We start from the raw sequence: 19,997 nt of genomic DNA on the forward strand, positions 1-19,997 counted from the left end.
ACGAGGTAGAAGATGGACCATGACTCAAAACTGAATAGTGTTTAACGCCCATGTCTCAGTGTTCAAAGAATAAGACAGGACTAAGCACTCTGTCTATGTGAACAAAAACGGTTAATAGGATAAAAAATTAAAATCTATGGAATGTTTCTTAAGTAATGTGCTGAGAAGTAGAACTTGATTGCATCTGCCACAACCAAATGAGACATTCTGTCCTGGGTCCACATGAAAAACCAGAAATGTTTTTAAGGAACTGAGAGGAGGGTCATGTGAGCTTTTGACACAGTGTCTGAACTCCTTTCAGCTTTGTTGAGCCTAAGGCTTCCATAAGCAATTTCAGAAATCTAAGTCTTACTACCAATAAGGCCGATAAAACAAGGATGTGGTTACTCTCAGAGTGTCATATCCTTCTTCCAGAGCATTTTATTACTCTTCTGTGGAAGAGGAAAAGTTGGCTGTTCTATCAGAGCTAAATTCAGATTCTAACATGGAAAATATTAACAAAGTTGGCAAGAGACACAAAAGCATCCTACCACTTTCTCAACATGCTTTGTCGGAAAAATGTCTTCCTTTGCCATCATTCTCTTAAACAGATTAAAATGCAAGTTCTTTTGAGGTAAAGATCTCAACTTTCCTTAAACTGAATTCTAGGAAGCAGCATCTATGATAGATACTTCATGTGCCTAGGACTGCGCCCAACATGTGAGAAACAAGCTGGTGTTTGAATTAGCTATAATTATACTCATTTTTTACAGATCAAATGTGCACAGACTTCAAGCCTTGAACTGCAGAACTTTGCCACAGATGGACTAGATCCTAACATAAACAGGTACACAAACCAAAACATGTACCAATGGGGACCACGTAATGTTAACACAGCCACACAAGAAAATCCAGAACAGCTATTTCAAATAACAAGGTAGAGAAATATCAAGTAAAATGGAAATATGTTCCCAGTACACTGCTAAGAAAAAAATACTACCATAAAAGCATCTATAGTTCTATTTTTGTAAAAAAATGTGTGTATGTGTACCTATGCATGCATATTCATTTTGCAAAAAGAAAAAAAAAAACTCCCATTACTTAAAGATTATAACAAAATCTCAGGTGTTTAATTTTCGGTGGTAGGATTACAAGTGATTTTTATTTTCTTCCTTTGCTTACCAGAATTTTGTAAATTTTCTAGAACTAATATGTTACTTGGTACAAGAAAAATACATTTTACATTTTAAAATAAATTTAAAGAAACCTAAGTCCAGAATACGGAGGCAGCCTAGGCATGGTCTGTTTATCCTTCCTTGCCCTAGCTACACCACCATCTCTGCAACTCTCTGTAGAAATCTTCAGTGATCTAAACATATGATTCGATATTTGCTTCTATTCCACAATGAAGGTCTACCAACTGCAGGTAATACATTCAAAGATAGGAAAAATCCATCCATTAGAACACTTGTCTGTCTACCTGGGCATAACGTAAGAGCTTCTCCGTGGCCTCAGGGTCTTTATTCCAGATGAGATCTTCACAGAGCTGCAGAAGTTCCTTATGGATATCATCATACACAGGGAGGTTTCCAGCATTCACTATCCCCATGTCCATGCCAGACTAAGGGCAATACAAATAAAAATGAGAATTTACAGTGATACCCTAAGTCAGCGATCAGCAAACTTTTCTCTGTAAAGGACCAGATAGAAACTATTTTAGGCCATAGCCTCTGTCACAGCTACTCAACTTTGCAGTTACAGCATAAAAGCAGCCACAGACAAGATACAAGTGAATGGGTGTGGCTCTACCCCAATAAAATCTTATTTACAGAAACTGGGAGCAGGCCAGACTTAGCCTAGATGCCACACTTTGAAAACCCCTATCCCAAGTAAAAGCTGGTTTCCACAGGACAAATAGTTCTTCTATCGTACCTTGATTGCATGGTAAAGGAAAACCCCATGCATTGCTTCTCGAATGGCTTCCATTCCTCGGAAGGAGAAGGACAAGTTGGAAAGACCTCCACTTATTCTGGCTCCAGGTAATGTTTCCTAGCAGAAAGTTTAAAACATGAAAAGATTCCCCTTTTTGCTAAAAACAGCAATCACATCTCTTAAGCTTTATATAGGAGTCGAAAGAAAAAAAACAAAAAACAAAACCATCCGAAGTTCCAAGTAATTCAGAGCTTCCTGTTACTAGACATAGAGCAAAGCTTGCTGTATTATGGTATCACAAAGGTGCTGCTTCATAAGTAGTTTTTCCTACTAGACTCCATTCTCCCTACAGAAAACACGTGAGTACACACATACACATACACACACACACAGAAAGACAAAGAGGAATTCCTTATTCATTGAACGTACAAATTACTAGAAGGCTTCCATAGCCTAAATGTAGAGACTCCCTAGTTCACCATAAACTTGACCAACTATAAAAGGACAAAAGGAAATTGAAGTTCCAACCATACCGATAACAGTAGCAAGCATCATCAGACACGTGGAATGACAGGAACTCTCACTTACTATTATTGGCTCAAGAATCTAGGGAGACAGTTTGTCATTATCTACCACTATGAGCCAACCATTCCACTTCTGGGTATATGCTACAGAGAAGCTCAGGCATGTATGTCTAAGATACATATATAAGAATACTCAGAGCAGCACTGTTCATAATGTCCAAAAGCTGGAAACAAACTAGATGTCCATCAACAATAGAACAGTTAATTGTGGTATAGTTATACCACAGAATATTATACATTAATAAAAATGAACAAACAGCTACAGACACACAGATAAATCTTTAGAATGAAGTTGAGCAAGAAAAAAAAGCACGTAAATATTATGATTCTTTTAATTAGGCTCAAAAGCAGGCAAAACCAAACTATATCATTCAGATATTCAGTCAATTCTTATTATTTTGTGGTAGTTATGTTCTTTGAGGTCACTGCAAACACTGAATTAGGGAATACCAGAGCATTGCTCCTAGGAGAAATACAGGGTTAGGTTCCTGTGAGCCCCTGATCACATTTTTTGTCAACCAATCAATACATAACCTTGTTCTGTGTGCTCATGTTAAGATACTTTATCTAATATTTACTGTTGATTAATTAACACTGAATTCACAGCCAATGGCACTATAAAGCATGTCTGAACAAAGCTTGTCTAACACACATATTTCCTCCATAAGGCACAGCACAGCCTTCTTGTACTTAGGAACACTAGACAGCACTAGTATGGGGCCATTTTAAAAAGTGACCTCACCAACAAAAAGCATAAAAATGTGAAAAATATGGCATTAGACTGCAAAAAGGACATCTGTGTACACGATGAGAGCTGAAATAAGAAAGTAGGTCACTGCCATGTTTGACCTTTTTGGGAACAATATGGGCTGGGCCACTCAAATCTTCCACCACTCTGCATATGGGTATGTCTAAATAACTGCAGAAGTGACGTGAGTATTGATTTTGGGGTCACGAATACATTTCAGTGAGTATATGAATTTGCAAATACAAAATCCATGGATGATGCAAATCAAATCTGCAGTATAAGCAGTAAATTTATGAAGAAAAGCAACAGAGTAACATCATAAAACTCAGGACGACAGCTACTTTATAAAATTGAGAATGAGGTGTAACTGCAAAAGGAGACACAGATGGGGGTGCTCGGGCTATGCCCTATTTTGGGACCTAAATGAAGGCTCTTATATGCTTCATAAGTAATTATTTATTAGGTTCTGTGGTTTTTTGTTTTGTTTTGTTTCGTTTTGTTCAAGACAGGGCCTCACTCTGTCGCCCAGGCTAGAGTACAGTGGTGTGATCCCAGCTCACCACAACCTCCACCCTCCTGGGTTCAAGTGAGTTCATCAGGCTCTGTTATATTCTCCAGTCTGTTGGTTACACAAGTTAAAAACTCCACTAAAGAAAAAAAAAATAAGACCTCCTACATTTCAGAAAAACAATTTACTAAGAACAAGAATGTTAACATTTCAGCCAATAAATATATGTCAGCTCTAACCATTCATTAGACCCATGGGATGAATTTGAGCCATGACTTGGAAGAGAAAATGTCTATACTTACTTTAATGACTTTTGTTGCATGGATAAAATTAATGGCATACAAGTTGTGTTCTTCCATTCCAGTCCCAATAGTTAGGATATTAGGGTCAAAAATGATGTCATTTGGATTAAAGCCCAGTTTTTTCACAAGAAGATGGTAGGCCCGGGTGCACACTCTGATTTTCGTGTCCGTTTCTGTTGCCTGGGGAAAAGAGCAAAAGATGTAGTTTGAAATAGAAAAATTAAGTATCTATTAAAATATTAATATTAAATACCTGTTATTTTATTTTAATAAAATATTAATATTAAAATATTAAGTGTGATCTATTAGAGCACGTTTCACTCATTGAAAACACTCAAGTGGCAATGCTTGGATTTCACAGAAATCTAAATGCCAAGCAGCTTCCGATCACTTATCAAATTATCTCAGAGGAGAGGTTGGTTTAAAGATCTCTTTGTGTGTTCACAAACACAGCAGCTATACTTTCTGCAAAAAATCAAATCTTATACATATACACACACACGGTATATTATGAAAAAGCTTCTAAAAAATACATGCATATGATAAAAAATCAAATATTACTAAAGAAGAGATTAACGTAAGTGCCCCTTCCTCTTGACCTGCCAGTAGTGTCACAACCTATCACCCAGGACACACTGCCACTGCTTTCTCAGATCTTTTTGCAAAAACACTCTAAGTATATTCAAGGATATGCATTTATTCCTCACCTCCACCCATTATAACACTGGCTTAACATGTGTCTTAAGTCATAAATACACATTAGTCTTTACCTTCAAAATAATGTCCCTAAAAGGCAAAATACTGACTCCAGCAAGACTCATCCTCCAGCTGCTTCCCATCAGCCTCAGAATCTTGGCCTACATCTCCAATCTCATCTCCTACCATGTGCCTTCTCCTCTACTCCGCACCCCTACATTGCTCCTTTGGTGTTTCTGAAACCCGCCAAGCTTATTCCTCCCACTGCAACTTTCATTTATTGCTGCCACTACCCAGAACATACTGTGACATGGCTTTGTGCTTCATAGGACTCAGGCTTCTGCCCAAGGGCCCCCTTTTCAGAGCCTACCTTAAATCACCCTCCCTAAACCAGCCACTTCCACCCTTCCCCACCTCCTCCATTCTTCTTCAGAGTATTTCTTTCCAGAAATTGTGTTATTTTAGCAACACCTTTAGTATTTTTGGCTGCTTCGTTACTTATTAATTGGTAAACTCCTCTCTCCTAGCTGGAATGCCAGTCCTGTATTCCCAGTGCCCAGAGCAGTGCCTGCCAACGTACATGCTCAACATTATGTATGAATGCTGCTTTTACTCAAAGCATTTCTGAACTTTGTCATGGCAACTGTCTTCAGATCAAATTTACAACCTCAACACAGGGTATTCACCAAATTATATCCTGAATGATTTCTGGTTGTATGAAAAATCAAATCTACTCTTAAAAAATGATTACTTGCTATCACTACAGTGATAAGAAAAAATAAGTCACAATTCTGAAGGTCAATTCTCAACGAATGTGAAAAACATTCTTGAAAAATGGCCAACCCTACTGCAATCTGCATTGCAGACTTCTGTGGAGATGAGGGGGTGGGGACACTGACATAGGTCAAATGCATCTAGTGAGGCCCGAGACAACAGAAACGAGGAGTAGGGGAATTATGAAAAGAACTCATTCTTACATCTAGTCTTTTGATCACTTACTACTTTGGTATTCTTTTTCAACTGTTTTCTTTGGTCTCTCTAATCATTCCGGGCAACTGCTGGGGTGAGATTTCACCTCTACTTGGGAGGGAAGTGTCTCTAGGAGTCAGCAGACAAAGCAGCCCAGGGAAAGGGAGACAGGAAGTAGTCTTTGTGGCCTCACTGCACCCAGGCTTTAGGGAAGATGGCGAGCTTTCGTCTTCCTTAATGGAATTTTCTCAATGCTTACTTCCTCTGCCTTCAGTTAGAGTGAAAAGGTTAAGGTTGAGACTGAGATGTGTGTCAGAAAAAACTGGTCAGAAACAGGTCATTTGCGGCTGCCTTTAGTCTTGAATTTTTAAAGCTCACCCTTCACCAGACAGCCCAATAGAGTTCTAGGCTCTAGGTTCACGGCCGAGCTAAAAGCTCACTATGAGAGAAGGCAGAGGGACGACCAGTGCCACTAGTATTACTGAGTAACCTAGTCTGGTTGGTAGATAAAGAAGTCAAGGTCCTTGTCATTTCTCTCCTAAGCCATGAATATTATCTGGCCAAGCAGGGCAGGCTGAAGTGAACAGTATGTTACCCATAGGAGAGAAGGGTGTAGGGCCCAGCTGTGTACCAAAGACAGCCTTGCTTGTGGGACAAGCAGGAGCATCCTCACAGGACAGGAATTCATTTCTAGAACCAAAACAGAGTCATCAACTCTAACCTCCATAAGTATGAAGCCCTTGTCAAATTTTTCTCATGGTGTCTAGCACAGTATCTGTGCCACAGGGTTGCACAACCCTGTGCAACAGTGGTTGAGTGCCACTCAACCTCTGTCACTTGATTAAATAATGACTCTCAGAGTGAACACAGCGTTGGTGTACAGGCCTTTGTCAGGAGCAGGTCATATCATGTTAGGTTCACCAGGCTTCTGTCTTACCCCTCACCAGGGCTGTGGGACAGACACACCAATAAAGCCTCAATCATGCTTGTGGATTTCACAGATCCAGAATAGAAGTTCAGTAAAACAACAGAACAGGAGCTTTACTCCATCAGGAAGGGCTTTCAACCCTGCTGCACATTACAATAACCTGGAGGGATTTCTGTTTGCTTGTTTTTTATAATAGTAACACCTCACCCTGAACCAGTAAAATCAGAATCTGGAGATGAGGCCTCAGCAAGTGTTTTGTAAAAGCCCCTTAGTGATGCTAATGTAAAGCCAGGTGAGAACCACTGACAGGTGAGATGTGGCACCTTCTCAGCTGGAGTAGAAGAAAAACTCAGTGAGACTCTAAGCAGCAAGAAGGAAGGAATAAATGCCATTTATAGCTTTATCAAATTCTTAAGCCATAGAGAAGTTAGACCGTGACCAGTGAGTACAAGGCTTTAGTTCTTAAGAAGCTCATGGCTCAGATTTTGCTAAAATACCAGATATTCAGGGAGTAATGCAATAAAACAATTTTTGATTTAGTCATCAAGGCAGATACTGTAAGGAAGAGAAGGACAATGTGTAGATTCTTCAATGTAGATTCTTTAAAGAACCTAGATTCTTTAATGTAGTCTGACAAGGAGCAGAGATGGAACAGGGCTAACTTCAGAGGTGAGTTAAAGTTTTAAAATCCAACTGAACTAGTTGAAGATGGGCAAGAGAACGAACCCTGGAGGAAGCAGAGGCCCATTCTGGGACTGTAGTTAAAAAAAGAAGTGGTCCGGCCCAGTGCAGTGGCTCACATCTGTAATCCCAGCACTCTGGCAGGCTGAGGCAGGGGGATCACCTGAGGTCAGGAGTTCGAGAACAGCTTGGCCAACAGGGTGAAAAACTATCTCTACTAAAAATACAAAAATTAGCCAGTTGCAGTGGCACATGCCTGTAGTCCTAGCTACTTGGGAGGCTGAGCCAGGAGAATTGCTTGAACCCAGGAAGCGGTGTTGCAGAGCTGAGGTCGTGCTACTGCACTTCAGCCTGGACGACAGAGTGAGACTTGCTCTCAAAAAAAAAAAAAAAAAAAACCAGAAGTGATAGAAATGGATATTTGTGACTTTCAAGAGAGAGAGTGACGACTAGGAAGGGAAACACTGAAGAAAAGGAAGTGTCCAAGGGAAAAAATCTAAAAATCACGACCAAAGGGAAAAAATTTACCAAAGAAAAAATATGCCAATTACAATAAAAACAACAAACAAAACACATAGGAATGATCTAGAGACTTCCTATTTAGGGATAATTACATAACTCCACTGAATGAGTAATTGGAAAGACATTCCACGTTCCTCAGAGACAAATCTAAACATTGGCAAGATACCAACTCCTTGTTATTTTCTAGGTTAGGATTATTTAGATATTAATCAAGATCCAATGGTTCTCATAATTAGAAATTTATTTTCAAATCATTTTAAAACAAGAAAATAAAAAAACAGGAAAATGTGTTGCATATATTGATTATTCTTTTATATAGTTTACCCATGTGCAAACAAAAACTAATATAGACTATTCTGCTATTACGTGATAATTATATTTCTAAGAAACTTCACATTATCAAAAATTGTCATACAAAAAAGTCATTTTTGTGAACCTATGGATTATATGAAAAAATTAAAAATCATTTCATTTAGAAAAAGAGAACTAAATCTAGAGTCAGTATACTTGTCCCATAGAAATTTCAATAATAAAAGTGTCCTGTATCTTGTTATGTAGAGCTAAGAATAACAGCTGGTCAAAACTATCAGCAACAATGAAAAATACAGAAATGCTTTCTCGTTGCCTTTCAATCCAGAAGCTCAGGCCCAGCCTCCTGTCATATCTGGTCTTGACCTTGCTTTTGTTTGCAACATGGATCACAGACATTAACCAAAGACTCCAACACAGCAGCCAGCTATTGAAACAAAGCTGGTGTGCCTTGCTTAGCCGCAACAGTAGTTTCCCATTTGAGGGAGTTGTTGTTTTTCCCCTATAATCAGTGGTGTCAATCCAAGCAAAGCAAACCTCGGTTCTTAACTGATTGCTACATCCAATAGCATTATGAGAACTCAATCAACAGAAAACATGCCTTCATATACAAAATAACTGTATTGCTGCCTTCTTAACTTTGAAAGTATACAGGATTTTTGCTTTCCTTCTTATAGTTTTCAATATTTATGACAATGTGACAGTGAGCATACATGTGGCTCCATAATCTGTATAATATTTAAATACTCTGGAGAACAGTCCAGTAAAACTATGTTACCTAAGTTATCTATTTCTCTTCAGTTGGGCACTTGGGCTGTTATATTTTCAATAATGTTGGTGTAAAATCTTGGCATATATAGTAGCCTTACGCTGCTGAATTATTTTGTTGGAATAATTGCCCAGAAATAAGATTATGAGCTCAAGGGGTATAAACAATTTTTTGTCTCTTGACAGGTATTACATTCTCTTTCTTTTCTTTTTTTTTTTTTTTTTGAGACGGAGTCTCACTCTGTCACCCAGGCTGGAGTGCTGTGGCCGGATCTCAGCTCACTGCAAGCTCCGCCTCCCGGGTTCAGGCCATTCTCCTGCCTCAGCCTCCCGAGTAGCTGGGACTACAGGCGCCGCCACCTCGCCCGGCTAGTTTTTTGTAGTTTTTAGTAGAGACGGTCTCGATCTCCTGACCTCGTGATCCGCCCGTCTCGGCCTCCCAAAGTGCTGGGATTACAGGCTTGAGCCACCGCGCCCGGCCTATATTCTCTTTCAAAAGGACTGTACCAGTTTATACTACACTCTGCAACAAATGAGGCATCAGTTTTATCACTGCTGCAGCTACAGAGACCTTGACCATTTTTAACTTTACTGATTTAGTAGGGATAAAACATTACCTTAAGGCTGCTCTAATTTGTATATCTTTCATAACTAGCAGGTTATTTTGTTTTCCTACATTTGCTTTTAATTTGTGGTCACAGTCAAGTCTAAATTGGGAAAACCTATCCTTAGACAAGACCAAGCACTAAGTAGTGCCAATAAACAAAGCACAGGGTAAACACAGGATTTAGAAACATACACCAGTCTTCAAATGAGGAAGACCAAGGGTAAAAACTTGGTTCCACCATGTCCTAGATATGACACTGGTCCACTGTAAAATGGGATGGCCGCCACCTCAGTGGTTACTCTGAAGACTAAATTAAATAACTTCTGCTGGTGGTTTTCAACCAAAAGATACATGAGAATCACCTCTAAGGCTTTAAAATGTGTAAAGCCAGGCCTCATCCCAGACCAAATGAGTCAAAACTCAAGGACTGAAGTCCAGGGGTGTGTATGTTTTTTCAAAAGCTCCAGCAGTGACTGCCCTTCCCTGTCAGGGTGAGTCTGCTTTGCACTCCTGGTTAAGCACCACAGATCCCTAAGGCGCAACATTCCATTCTCACTCTGAATTGACCTTGCTTCCAACTTCACCGAGAAAACAGAAGCAATTATAGACTCCCGCCAGCACATCAACCAGCATGCCTGCAGATCTGCACTCTTTACTCTGCCTTTTCTTTTGCACTTTGAGCAAACTGCCCAGCTACTGATCTAAAGCCACCCCTCCACTCACACAGTGACTGCCATCTCACTCAACTCACAAGGTCATGGCTCTGGCAAATGCCTCCTTTCTCTCCTGCATCAATTCTTCCCTCTCCCAGATCATTCTCATCAGCTTACAAAAACATGTTGTCACAGAATCTACACACACACACACACACACACACATCCTTTCTTAACTTCGTATTTCCCCCCCTGGTTTCCACCCTATTTCTTTGCTCCCCTTTATGGCAGAACTGTAAAAAGTTGCCTATACTGCTGCTTCTATTCTTCTCCTATTCTCTCTAAACCCACTCCAATAAAGCTTTCATCTCCTTGGAAACAGTACAGCAAGATCACAAATGACCCCATTTCTAATCCAACGGTAAACCCTTGGTCTCATCCCACTTGGTCTCATCCCACTTGGTCTATCCACAACTCTTCAAACAGCTGATCATGCCCTTTTCTTTGACGCTTGTGTTCACTTGGCTTCCAAGGGAACTCTCTCTTCTGACTCCCCTCCTAGCATGTAGGCTGCTCCTTCTCATATCCTTCTGATGGTGTTTCCTCTTCTCCCCAGTGCCCTAAGTACTGTGGCTCTAAGACTCACTTAGTCCTAGGACTTCTCTACAGTCATTCCTTTGGTGAGCTCAGCCAGTCTCACTGCTTTAAATAGCATGTATAAATAATTCCCAAATAAAGGAATCCTATCTTCAAGCCAGACTTTGCCCACGAAATCCACTCATTTACACAACTGCACACTCAACATACCCACCACACACTATGTCCAAACCCAAACTTCTCCTTACCCCAGCCCAAACCTGCTTCTCAAAGTCTTTCTTACCTCAGTAGCTCCTTCCTTTCAATTGCCCAAGCCAACAAACTCTAAAATTATCCCTGACTCCTCTTTCACAACCTATACTCAATGTGAATGCAAATCCTATTGGCTCTATGTTAAAAATATATGTAGAAACAGATGATTTTTAACGTCCTCTTTTGCTTTCACCATGGCCCTAACCATCACCATATCTCATCTGAATGATAGCAATAAACTCTAACATTTCTGCTTTGGCCCTAACAGACCATTCTCCACAAAGAACCAGAGGGTTTAAACATGAGTCAGATCATATTTACCCCTCTGCTCAAAACTTTTCCGTGGTGTCCCCACTCACACTGGGTAACAATGTTAACCAAAAGTGTGAAGAAAGGCCTCCAAGGCCCTATGTGATTTGACCTGCCACCTTTCCAACCTTGTATCTTCCCAATCTCCTCCTCTCCCCTCTGCTCCAGCTACTCTGGCTTCCCTGTTGGTTTTCAAACACGAAAAGCATCTATCTACCTCAAGATTCCCTCTGCAAAGAACACTCTTCCCCCACATTTTCACACGGCTCACCTAGGCTTCTGCTAAAATGTCACATCATCCATGAGGCCTTCCCAAACTATCCTACATAAAATAACATTCCCCCATCTCCACGCTGAGCGGGGGATCAAATCCTCTTCATTTCCCTTCACCGTATTCAGTACCATTCAATGTGTGTATACACACATACACGTTTACTATTATTATTATTATTATTATTATTTTTGGAGACAATCTCACTCTGTCACCCAGGCTGGAGTGCAGTGGTGCGATCTCACCTCACTGTAACCTCAGTCTCCTGGGTTCAAGCAATTCTCATGCCTCAGCCTCCCCAGTAGCTAAGATTACAGACATGCATTACCACATCTGGCTAATTTTTGTATTTAGTAGAGACGGGGTTTCACCACGTTGGCCAGGCTAGTCTCGAACTCCCGAATTCAGGTGATCCACCTGCCTCACCCTCCCAAAGTGTTGGGATTACAGGTGTGAGCCACTGCACCTGGCCAATCATTCATATATATATACATTTTTAAAAATTTTGTTATTCCCTTTGTCCCTAAGAATATAAATCGTACAAGAACAGGCACTAGGCTGTATTCTCTGCTGTCTCCTCAGAGATTAGAATAGGGTCTGGCACATACTAAGTGCTCAGGATATATTTGAAGATATCTGCCTCATTAAAAAGTAACAAGTTGCTATATATATATATATATATATTTTTTTTTTTTTTTTTTTTTGAGACAGAGTCTCCCTCTGTCGCCCAGGCTGGAGTGCAGTGGTGCCATCTTGGCTCGCTGCAAGCTCCGCCTCCCAGGTTCAAGCCATTCTCCTGCCTCAGCCTCCCAAGTAGCTGGGACCACAGGCGCCCACCACTACGACCGGCTAATTTTTTGTATTTTTAGTAGAGACGGGGTTTCACCGTGTTAGTCAGGATGGTTTCGATCTCCCGACCTCATGATTCGCCCGCCTCGGCCTCCCAAAGCGCTGAGATTACAGGCGTGAGCCACCGCGCCCAGCTCACTATATATATTGTTAAAAGGAACATTCAGATAACAAAAAAAGAGCTTCTGGAAAAAGAAGAAATAAAACTCTAAATAGAGGGTCTGGAGGATAAATGTAGATATGAAAATCTCACCCGATGCAGAGCAGAACACCAGAGTTGCAAAATAGGACAGAAATATAAGAAAATTAGGCAACCTGTCCAAAACATTCAATATCTCAATAATATATGTACCAAAAAAGAAAATAAAACAATCCAAGGACACTTCCTACCACTGCAGCTGTGACTTTCACAAACGAAAAGGCCTACTGAGTGCCAGCATAATGGATGGCTCATCATCGCAAGAATTCAGAACAGAGGACACAAAAGATTCCCAAAGCGTCCAGAGAACAGAAAAACAAGTTTCACAAAAATAATCAAAAGTTAGAACAGCACTGGACTTCTTACCAATACCAGTGGGAACCAGAAGACAAAGCAGCAGTACTTTGAAAACACAGAACAACTTCAAGATTGCACTCCTATGCCCATACAACTGCCAATTAAGTGTAAAAGTAGAATACGGCCATTTTCTGACACGTAAGGTTTCAAAAATATTTACTGCTGTTTTATTTCACAAGAAGCTACCAGAGAATGCACTCTACCAAATGACCAAAAAAAAAAAGTTAACCAACAATGAGGAAATTATGAGTTCTAAAAAACCTAAGAGAAAGGCAAATGGAACCCCAGGAGGAAGGTCACAGCTGTGCAGCTGGCCTACAGAGTAGCCGTTCCGGGTCATGTCAGAAGACTTGGAGGGAGAATTCTTCAAAAAAGTAGTATGACAGTCCTCTTAATGTGTCTGGCTACATTGGATACTGGAGGTTTACACAACTGGGGTACAATCTGAAGGCGAAATACACAGAAAACAATACAAACAAAAAGGTAAGTATTACCTTCATAGAAAACAAATAAAGAGTAAGAAAGGATAAGCAATCATAGTATACTATTGCATGGCTCAGCTTTTACACTGTTTAATAATGTAAGCACTGAAAACGATTATAGCTAAAATGAACTATATTGAGAAGGATAAAAGTAAAGCTGTACAGAGTCAGGGCAGAGGACGGTGAAAAGCTAAAAAATCTTTAATCATTGTAAGAAATCAATAAATAAAAACTAAAACTGGAGTTTGAAGATAAAGAGGTAGATGCTACAAGAATCAGCTTAAAAAGTTAAAAGTGGTTGCCTCACGATCTAGAAGGCTGAAGGCTTTTGTTTTCCTTTTTGTTTACAGAATTATTTGTCTATCTGCGGAAGACACAATTATCGAAAGGTCCCACACCACACTAAACTTGTAGTGGAAGATAACAACTTTTCAGATTGACAATTTTAACAATGTGCCTCAAAATAGTAAATGCGCACACTCTCTGACATAGCAATCCCACTTCAATGAACTGACTCTAAGAAAAATCATTTACAAGGGGAAATAGCTGCATGAATTAGGATATTCATTGGTCACTGAACTGTTCATGCTACTAAAAAATTAGAAACACAATTTCATTCAATAATAGATAGTAAGTAAAACATACTAGAATGCAATGCAACCAGAAACCATGGACTTTTAATCCCTATTCACTAAGATGGGAAAATGCCAACATTAGGTTGAGTAGGGGAAGAGTTACAGAATACCAGGTATAATCTCATCTTAGAAAATTTTTCATTTTGCTGAAACCTCTTTTGCTCTTTCCCCACATGGCCATGTGGCTTGCTCTCTCATTTTATTCCGGTTTTCAAATGTTCCCTCCTCAGACAGGTCTTACAAGACCACCTCTTCTAAACAGGCCAACTCTTCCCTGACAGCCTTTTCACTCGACCATTTAGTACAGGCCCTGATGAATGAAACCAGATCGCCTAGACCTGAATCCCAGCACTGCAAACTGTTAGCTGTGTGACAACTGCAAGTCCTGGGACATCTCTGTGCTTTAGTTTCCTCACATGACATTCAAAAATAACAAGAATACACACCCACGGTTTATATGCTTGGAGGAAGAACTGATTTAATGTGTGTTGTGTACTTGCTTGGTGTGAATTAAGGTTCAATATATGTTAATGATCAAAATTCTCTCTCTTTTGCATTCTTCTGGATGATTTGAATTTTTTCACAATGAAAGAAAATGTATCTTTCATACAAAAAAATACATTTAAAAACAATTTTATTTCAAAAATACAAAAGAAAGACAGAAAGGAAAGAAAAAGTACATATAATCCCACTACTTGTTCACTGTCCGTATGTCCCCATTTGAGACCATCTCCATCTCAGACCATCTCTACTACCCCAGTTGACAACCATCAAATTCTTTTCTCTGCTTATATAGACACACATATGTAAATGTAAGTACTTTTATATTAAGTAAAATTGGGATCATGTCACTCATTTTTTTCATTTTTCAATATATTGAAGACATGGTTCCATCTCCTGATTCTTTTTAACTGCTGCACAGTATTCTATGTAGTAAGGACCAAGGTTTAAGCATTCCCCTAGTAACTGACATTTAGTGTTCTTAGCTTATTGCTACCACAATGCTACAATAAATGTGAACATATATCCTTATATACTCAACCTTATTACTAGATTCCCAGGAAGGGCTTAATCATAAGAAATAGATTTTTTAGTGGTTTTAAACAGGTACCAAAATATTCATAAAAAGTTATGTGAAGTATAAAATGTAACAATAATCAGTGTATCACACAGTTGAACTATAATTATATCTGAAGCTTCCCATGTGCCCCACCCTGATTCTATGGCAGAGGTATTATGAAGGCTGCCATTTATCAATCTTCTAATTTTTTCTTCTATTTGGTAAAGGAAACTAATCTCATTATTTCTTTATTTTTTATTTCTTTAATGCTTACAAAAGTTAGTATCTTCTTGTAAGTTTATTGGCTATTTGTTATTTATTTTTATATAAATTGTTACTCATTTCCTTTGTCCATTTTCCTATTGGGTTGACTGGGGTGTTTTGCTTTCTGACTTACAGAAACTCTTTGCATATTAGGGATATTCACCCACTACTATTACTCATGTTGCAAATAGCTAACTTTATTTTAGTATATGGTTAGAAATGGGAATCTAACTTTATTTTCTTCCAAATGCATAGCCAGTAGTCCTGAATACAATAGCATTTCCTGAATACTTCAACCTTTCTTCATGAATACAAAGACTTTACTATGTATCAGATTTTCATATACCGTCATTGACCACATAATTAAATCAATGATGGATCATATAAACAACAATGGTTCCCTAAGCTTATAATACTATATTTTTACTGTAAATTTTCTATGTTTCGATACGTTTAGATACACAAATACGTATCACTTTGTTACAGTTGCCTACAGTATTCAGTACGGTAACATGCTACACTAGCTTATGACATAGGAATAATACACTATACCATCTAGCTTACGTGTGTAGTAGGCTATCCCATCTATGTTGGTGTAAATACACTCTAGGATGTTGGCACAATGACAAAATCACCTAATGACGTATTTCTCAGACCATATCTCCATTGTTAAGTAATGCATGATGTATGACTGTATACAGATATGTGTACACATATGTATATGAATGTATACAGAAAGATATATGTATATGTATACGTATATATGTAGCTGTTTCAGACTTGCATTCTAACCTGGGTAACACAATGGATTAGGCCAAAAGAAATCACTCACCTGTCCTTCTTCATCAAAAGCCATGACCACCATAGCAGCTCCAAACTTTTTAATCTTCCTGGCCTTCTCCAAGAAGTCATCCTCTCCTTCCTTCAGACTAACACTATTGACAATGCACTTCCCTTGGCAGCACTTTAACCCAGCTTCAATCACAGCAAAATTGGAGGAGTCAATGCACAAAGGTACCTGAGATCAGAAAGGCAAGAAAATCACAGAGGCCGTAAGTCACTACAAATTACTTTTCAAAGGCTCTAAAGTATTCCGTTTCTTCTTTAGCAAAACAATAAACAAATAATAGTAGTACGTCAGAGACAGAATTTTAATACACTTATTCTTTAAGCCCAAAATACTTGGAGTAATTTCAGTATTACAAGATACTCCATGCATGGGCCAGGGATTTATAGCTGAAAGATCATAGCTGAACATCAGAATGAAATCAGTGGGATCAGTTCACCAGCTTCAGTGCAGTACACTTTCAAGTGCCTAGGCCCCGAGGCAAACACCTCAGATAGGATTTAGACATCCCTGATCCGACTCAGGGATTCATGTTTAGCCTTGTGTCCTTTGGGAACAGCCCTCTAGCCAAGTTATTCAAATTCAACCTTCCCTTTAGAAAATCAAGTTCTTTACTGAAAAAAAAAAAAGAAAGACTTTTAATATTAGAAAGGAAAAACAGATCTAATTATCAACAAATGCATATAATTAAAATAAAGGACAAGACTGAAATGCACGGTTGAGAATAGGTTCCTCTTAATTCATACTTCTGTTCCAGGAAAGGTGAAAGGAAGGGCTTGAAGAATTAGATTGATAAAAAGAAATGAAATGAGGCAACTAATCTAGGCTGCATAATTTTTCATTTTTAGAGACAAGGTCTTACTATGTTGCCTTGGCTGGTCTTGAACTCCTGAGCTCCAGGCATCCTCCCCACTCAGCCTCCCGAGTAGCTGAAACTACAGGTGCACACCACAGCTCCCAGCATAGGCCACATTATTCAATTAAGCCATTCAATAAATAATTAAATGACTACCATATTAGGCCCATACAGGGAAAACAGTAAGAAAGCCAGGTCCCTGGCTCCACTGAGCTTAGAAAGATAAATAATTAAACAAGTAATGACATAAAGTGTGGTAAAAGCTAAAAGCATACCAGAAGCACAGACTGCCATGGAAGCATGCACCAAACCCAATCTAGGAAGCATGGAGAATGGGGCAGGAAAATCCAGGGAAAGGTTCCCAGGGCAGGAAACATTTCAACTGAGGACTGAAAAATGAGTAGTCAGCAATTTCCCAAGCCACACCATCAAACAAGAGCAAAAAAGAACAGGCATTCCACTAATTTTGCTTTTTCTTAGCATGCTAGTAATGACAGGTTTGCTAAGAAAAGGGTCAAATGCAATGACAATACCAGGCCAGTGTATCGGCTCGTATTTGCTTGCTGATAGTTTGGTGTCCCAACCCTACCGGTGAAAAGGTGCTGGTAAAATGTTTTTATGCTTTACCCCATGGGTCGAAATTTGGCCTCCAATAAATTGTGGTAGTAGGGCAAAACCAAGAAAGATAAGAAATTGTTGTGGCAATCAGAACACTAATAATTTATTGAGTTACATGGGGTCCTTCACAGTTGATAAAGCACTTGCATCTTTACAATTCACAAAGGGGGGCTGATGATCCCATTTTAGAGATGAGAAAATAAAGTAGGGTCAATAGTCCATTGACTTGATTGGGCCTTACAAGGCGAGTCTACCCTCTTCCCAATACTAAGCTGATAAACAATTGGCTATATCTCTGCTTCTAACTAACTTTGAACAAGTTGTCTTGCTTCTTTGTACCTAAATTCTCAAAATATTTATTCCCAGAGGAATGATGAGACTTTTTAGTAAAGAGTTTTAAGACACAAATGAAAGATGGGTAAATGTAATTCAGTACTTACCACAGACTTCTAACTTAAATCTGCTGAAGCCTAATAAAAAACCAACAGCTCAACCAGAAAAATGAAACTCTTAAAGCACTAGGAAGTTTCTTTAAAAAAGAATTTCAAAAATCACTTCCTGCCAGGCAGTGGCTCACAGCTGTAATCCTACCACTTTGGGAGGCCAAGGCAGGAAGACTGCTTGAGCCTATGAGTTCAAAATCAGACTGGGTAGCACAGCAAGACCCGCCCTCTCTACCAAAAATATTTTTTAAATGACGCGTGCCTGTGGTCCTAGCTACTCGGGAGACTGAAGTGGGAGGAGTCTGAGGTTGCAGTGAGCTATGATTGCACCACTGCACTCCAGCTTGGGCCACAGAGCAAAAACCCTGCCTCAGGAGGGGGAAAAAAAAAAATCACTCCTCATAACAAGCTTAATGGCAGAAAAATGAGGTAAGATTTTTAAAAATTTTAGAACTCATTTAAAAATGTTTGAAAGACTAACACAAAAATCAACTTTCACCTTTTAAAGAACAAATGTAAAAGCTGACATAACCTCTGGATTTAATCTTGTTTTGTATTTTTGTCTTAGTCTGATAAGCCTGAAAGTTCTCTCCTTTCTGTTATAAGAAAGAAATCACTGAGTTCCCTTGCCTATGGCAGAAATAGAGCCAATGATTTTCCTTTACAGACAGGGAAAGTGGGTTGTTATTCTGTCCAGACATCTGAGGAGACTCAGTTCTCATGAACAATCCCAGAAGCCTTGGAAACAGCCAGGCTGAAGCCACAGCTGTCTCCAAGATCTGCTTTATATGGAAAGGTTATCATTATCTGAGAAAGCTGACAATCAGAAACTACTGTGCTCAGAAAACCAGTTCTTGAGTTCACAGATTAATGGGACAGCTGGCACAGTTAAATGAGTGACAAAGTGAGACAAGTAAATCCCCCTGACAAATATAAACTTTGTATAACCTTTGCGATGTCTGGCTCGGAAGCAATTAAGTTGCAAAATCTGGTCATTGCACTTGGACCATCTAGCATGCCATCATCCATGTTGATATCCAGCACCTGGGCTCCCATTTCCACCTGCACTCTGGCAACACCCAAGGCTTCCTGAAGGAAGAATGAGAGAGGAAGCAGCGTTAGGAGACAGTACTTTGAGAAAAGGCTAACGAGGTCATTCCTTACTCTTCCCAGCAATCCTTTCAAATTACACAGACTACCTAGCCAGACTCCCTGACTCTGGGCCTGCTGTCCTCCCATCACTCATCACAAATTAACCTTTCTTACACATCTCTTCCATCACATCATCTCACTGCTTAGAATCCACCAAAGCTGTTTTCCTACCATAGATACTCAATTCCTCAGCATGGCAGTCAAGGCCCTCTGAGCTGGCCCCATCTTCTTACCCAACTGAACTTCCCATTCCACCCCCGCTGGAGCCTTCTTTTCATGTAACTCCTATTAACAGCCAGATCTGTTCCCACCTCTGTGCTGCAGATCATGTTGTCCCCTCTGCTTGGAACGCAATCCCTTTCCCTTCCACATTGTTTAAGACCCAGCTCAAGCCCCAACTCCTCCAAAAAAAGTCCTTAGAGAAACCATCCAAAACGATGTAACTCTTCAGCATTTGCCAAAAACTATATAACTCTTCAGTATCTGCTGAAAGTATTCACTACAGGCTGTTAATAGGAGTTACATGAAAAGAAATGTCAGTTAAATAAGTTTCAGCAGGTTTTATAACACTGGAAGGTTTTCAAATTCTTTAATGCACTATTGTACACTGCAACCTTCCC

At 39.5% G+C, this 19,997-nt stretch overlaps 1 protein-coding gene across 4 annotated transcripts in view; it reads right to left on the reverse strand.

The window, feature by feature from the left end:
- The window catches only part of MTR (5-methyltetrahydrofolate-homocysteine methyltransferase), a 111,100-nt gene that overhangs the window by 49,604 nt on the left and 41,499 nt on the right, over nucleotides 1–19,997 (reverse strand). For all 4 annotated transcript variants that reach the window (XR_002732376.2, XR_002732375.2, XM_023216192.2 and 1 more), the window contains exons 14-18: nucleotides 19,174–19,314; nucleotides 16,294–16,479; nucleotides 4,054–4,233; nucleotides 1,912–2,028; nucleotides 1,460–1,600 (exon numbers count right to left, since the gene is read on the reverse strand). Coding sequence is in view for 2 of the 4 variants with exons in the window: in XM_023216192.2 (XP_023071960.2) it covers nucleotides 1,460–1,600; nucleotides 1,912–2,028; nucleotides 4,054–4,233; nucleotides 16,294–16,479; nucleotides 19,174–19,314 (765 nt within the window). In the remaining 2 variants the exon portion in view is untranslated. The remainder of the gene's footprint in view (nucleotides 1–1,459; nucleotides 1,601–1,911; nucleotides 2,029–4,053; nucleotides 4,234–16,293; nucleotides 16,480–19,173; nucleotides 19,315–19,997) is intronic.

This window comes from Piliocolobus tephrosceles, chromosome 1 (assembly GCF_002776525.5).
Source record: "Piliocolobus tephrosceles isolate RC106 chromosome 1, ASM277652v3, whole genome shotgun sequence".
In the NCBI taxonomy this organism is placed as follows: domain Eukaryota; kingdom Metazoa; phylum Chordata; class Mammalia; order Primates; family Cercopithecidae; genus Piliocolobus; species Piliocolobus tephrosceles.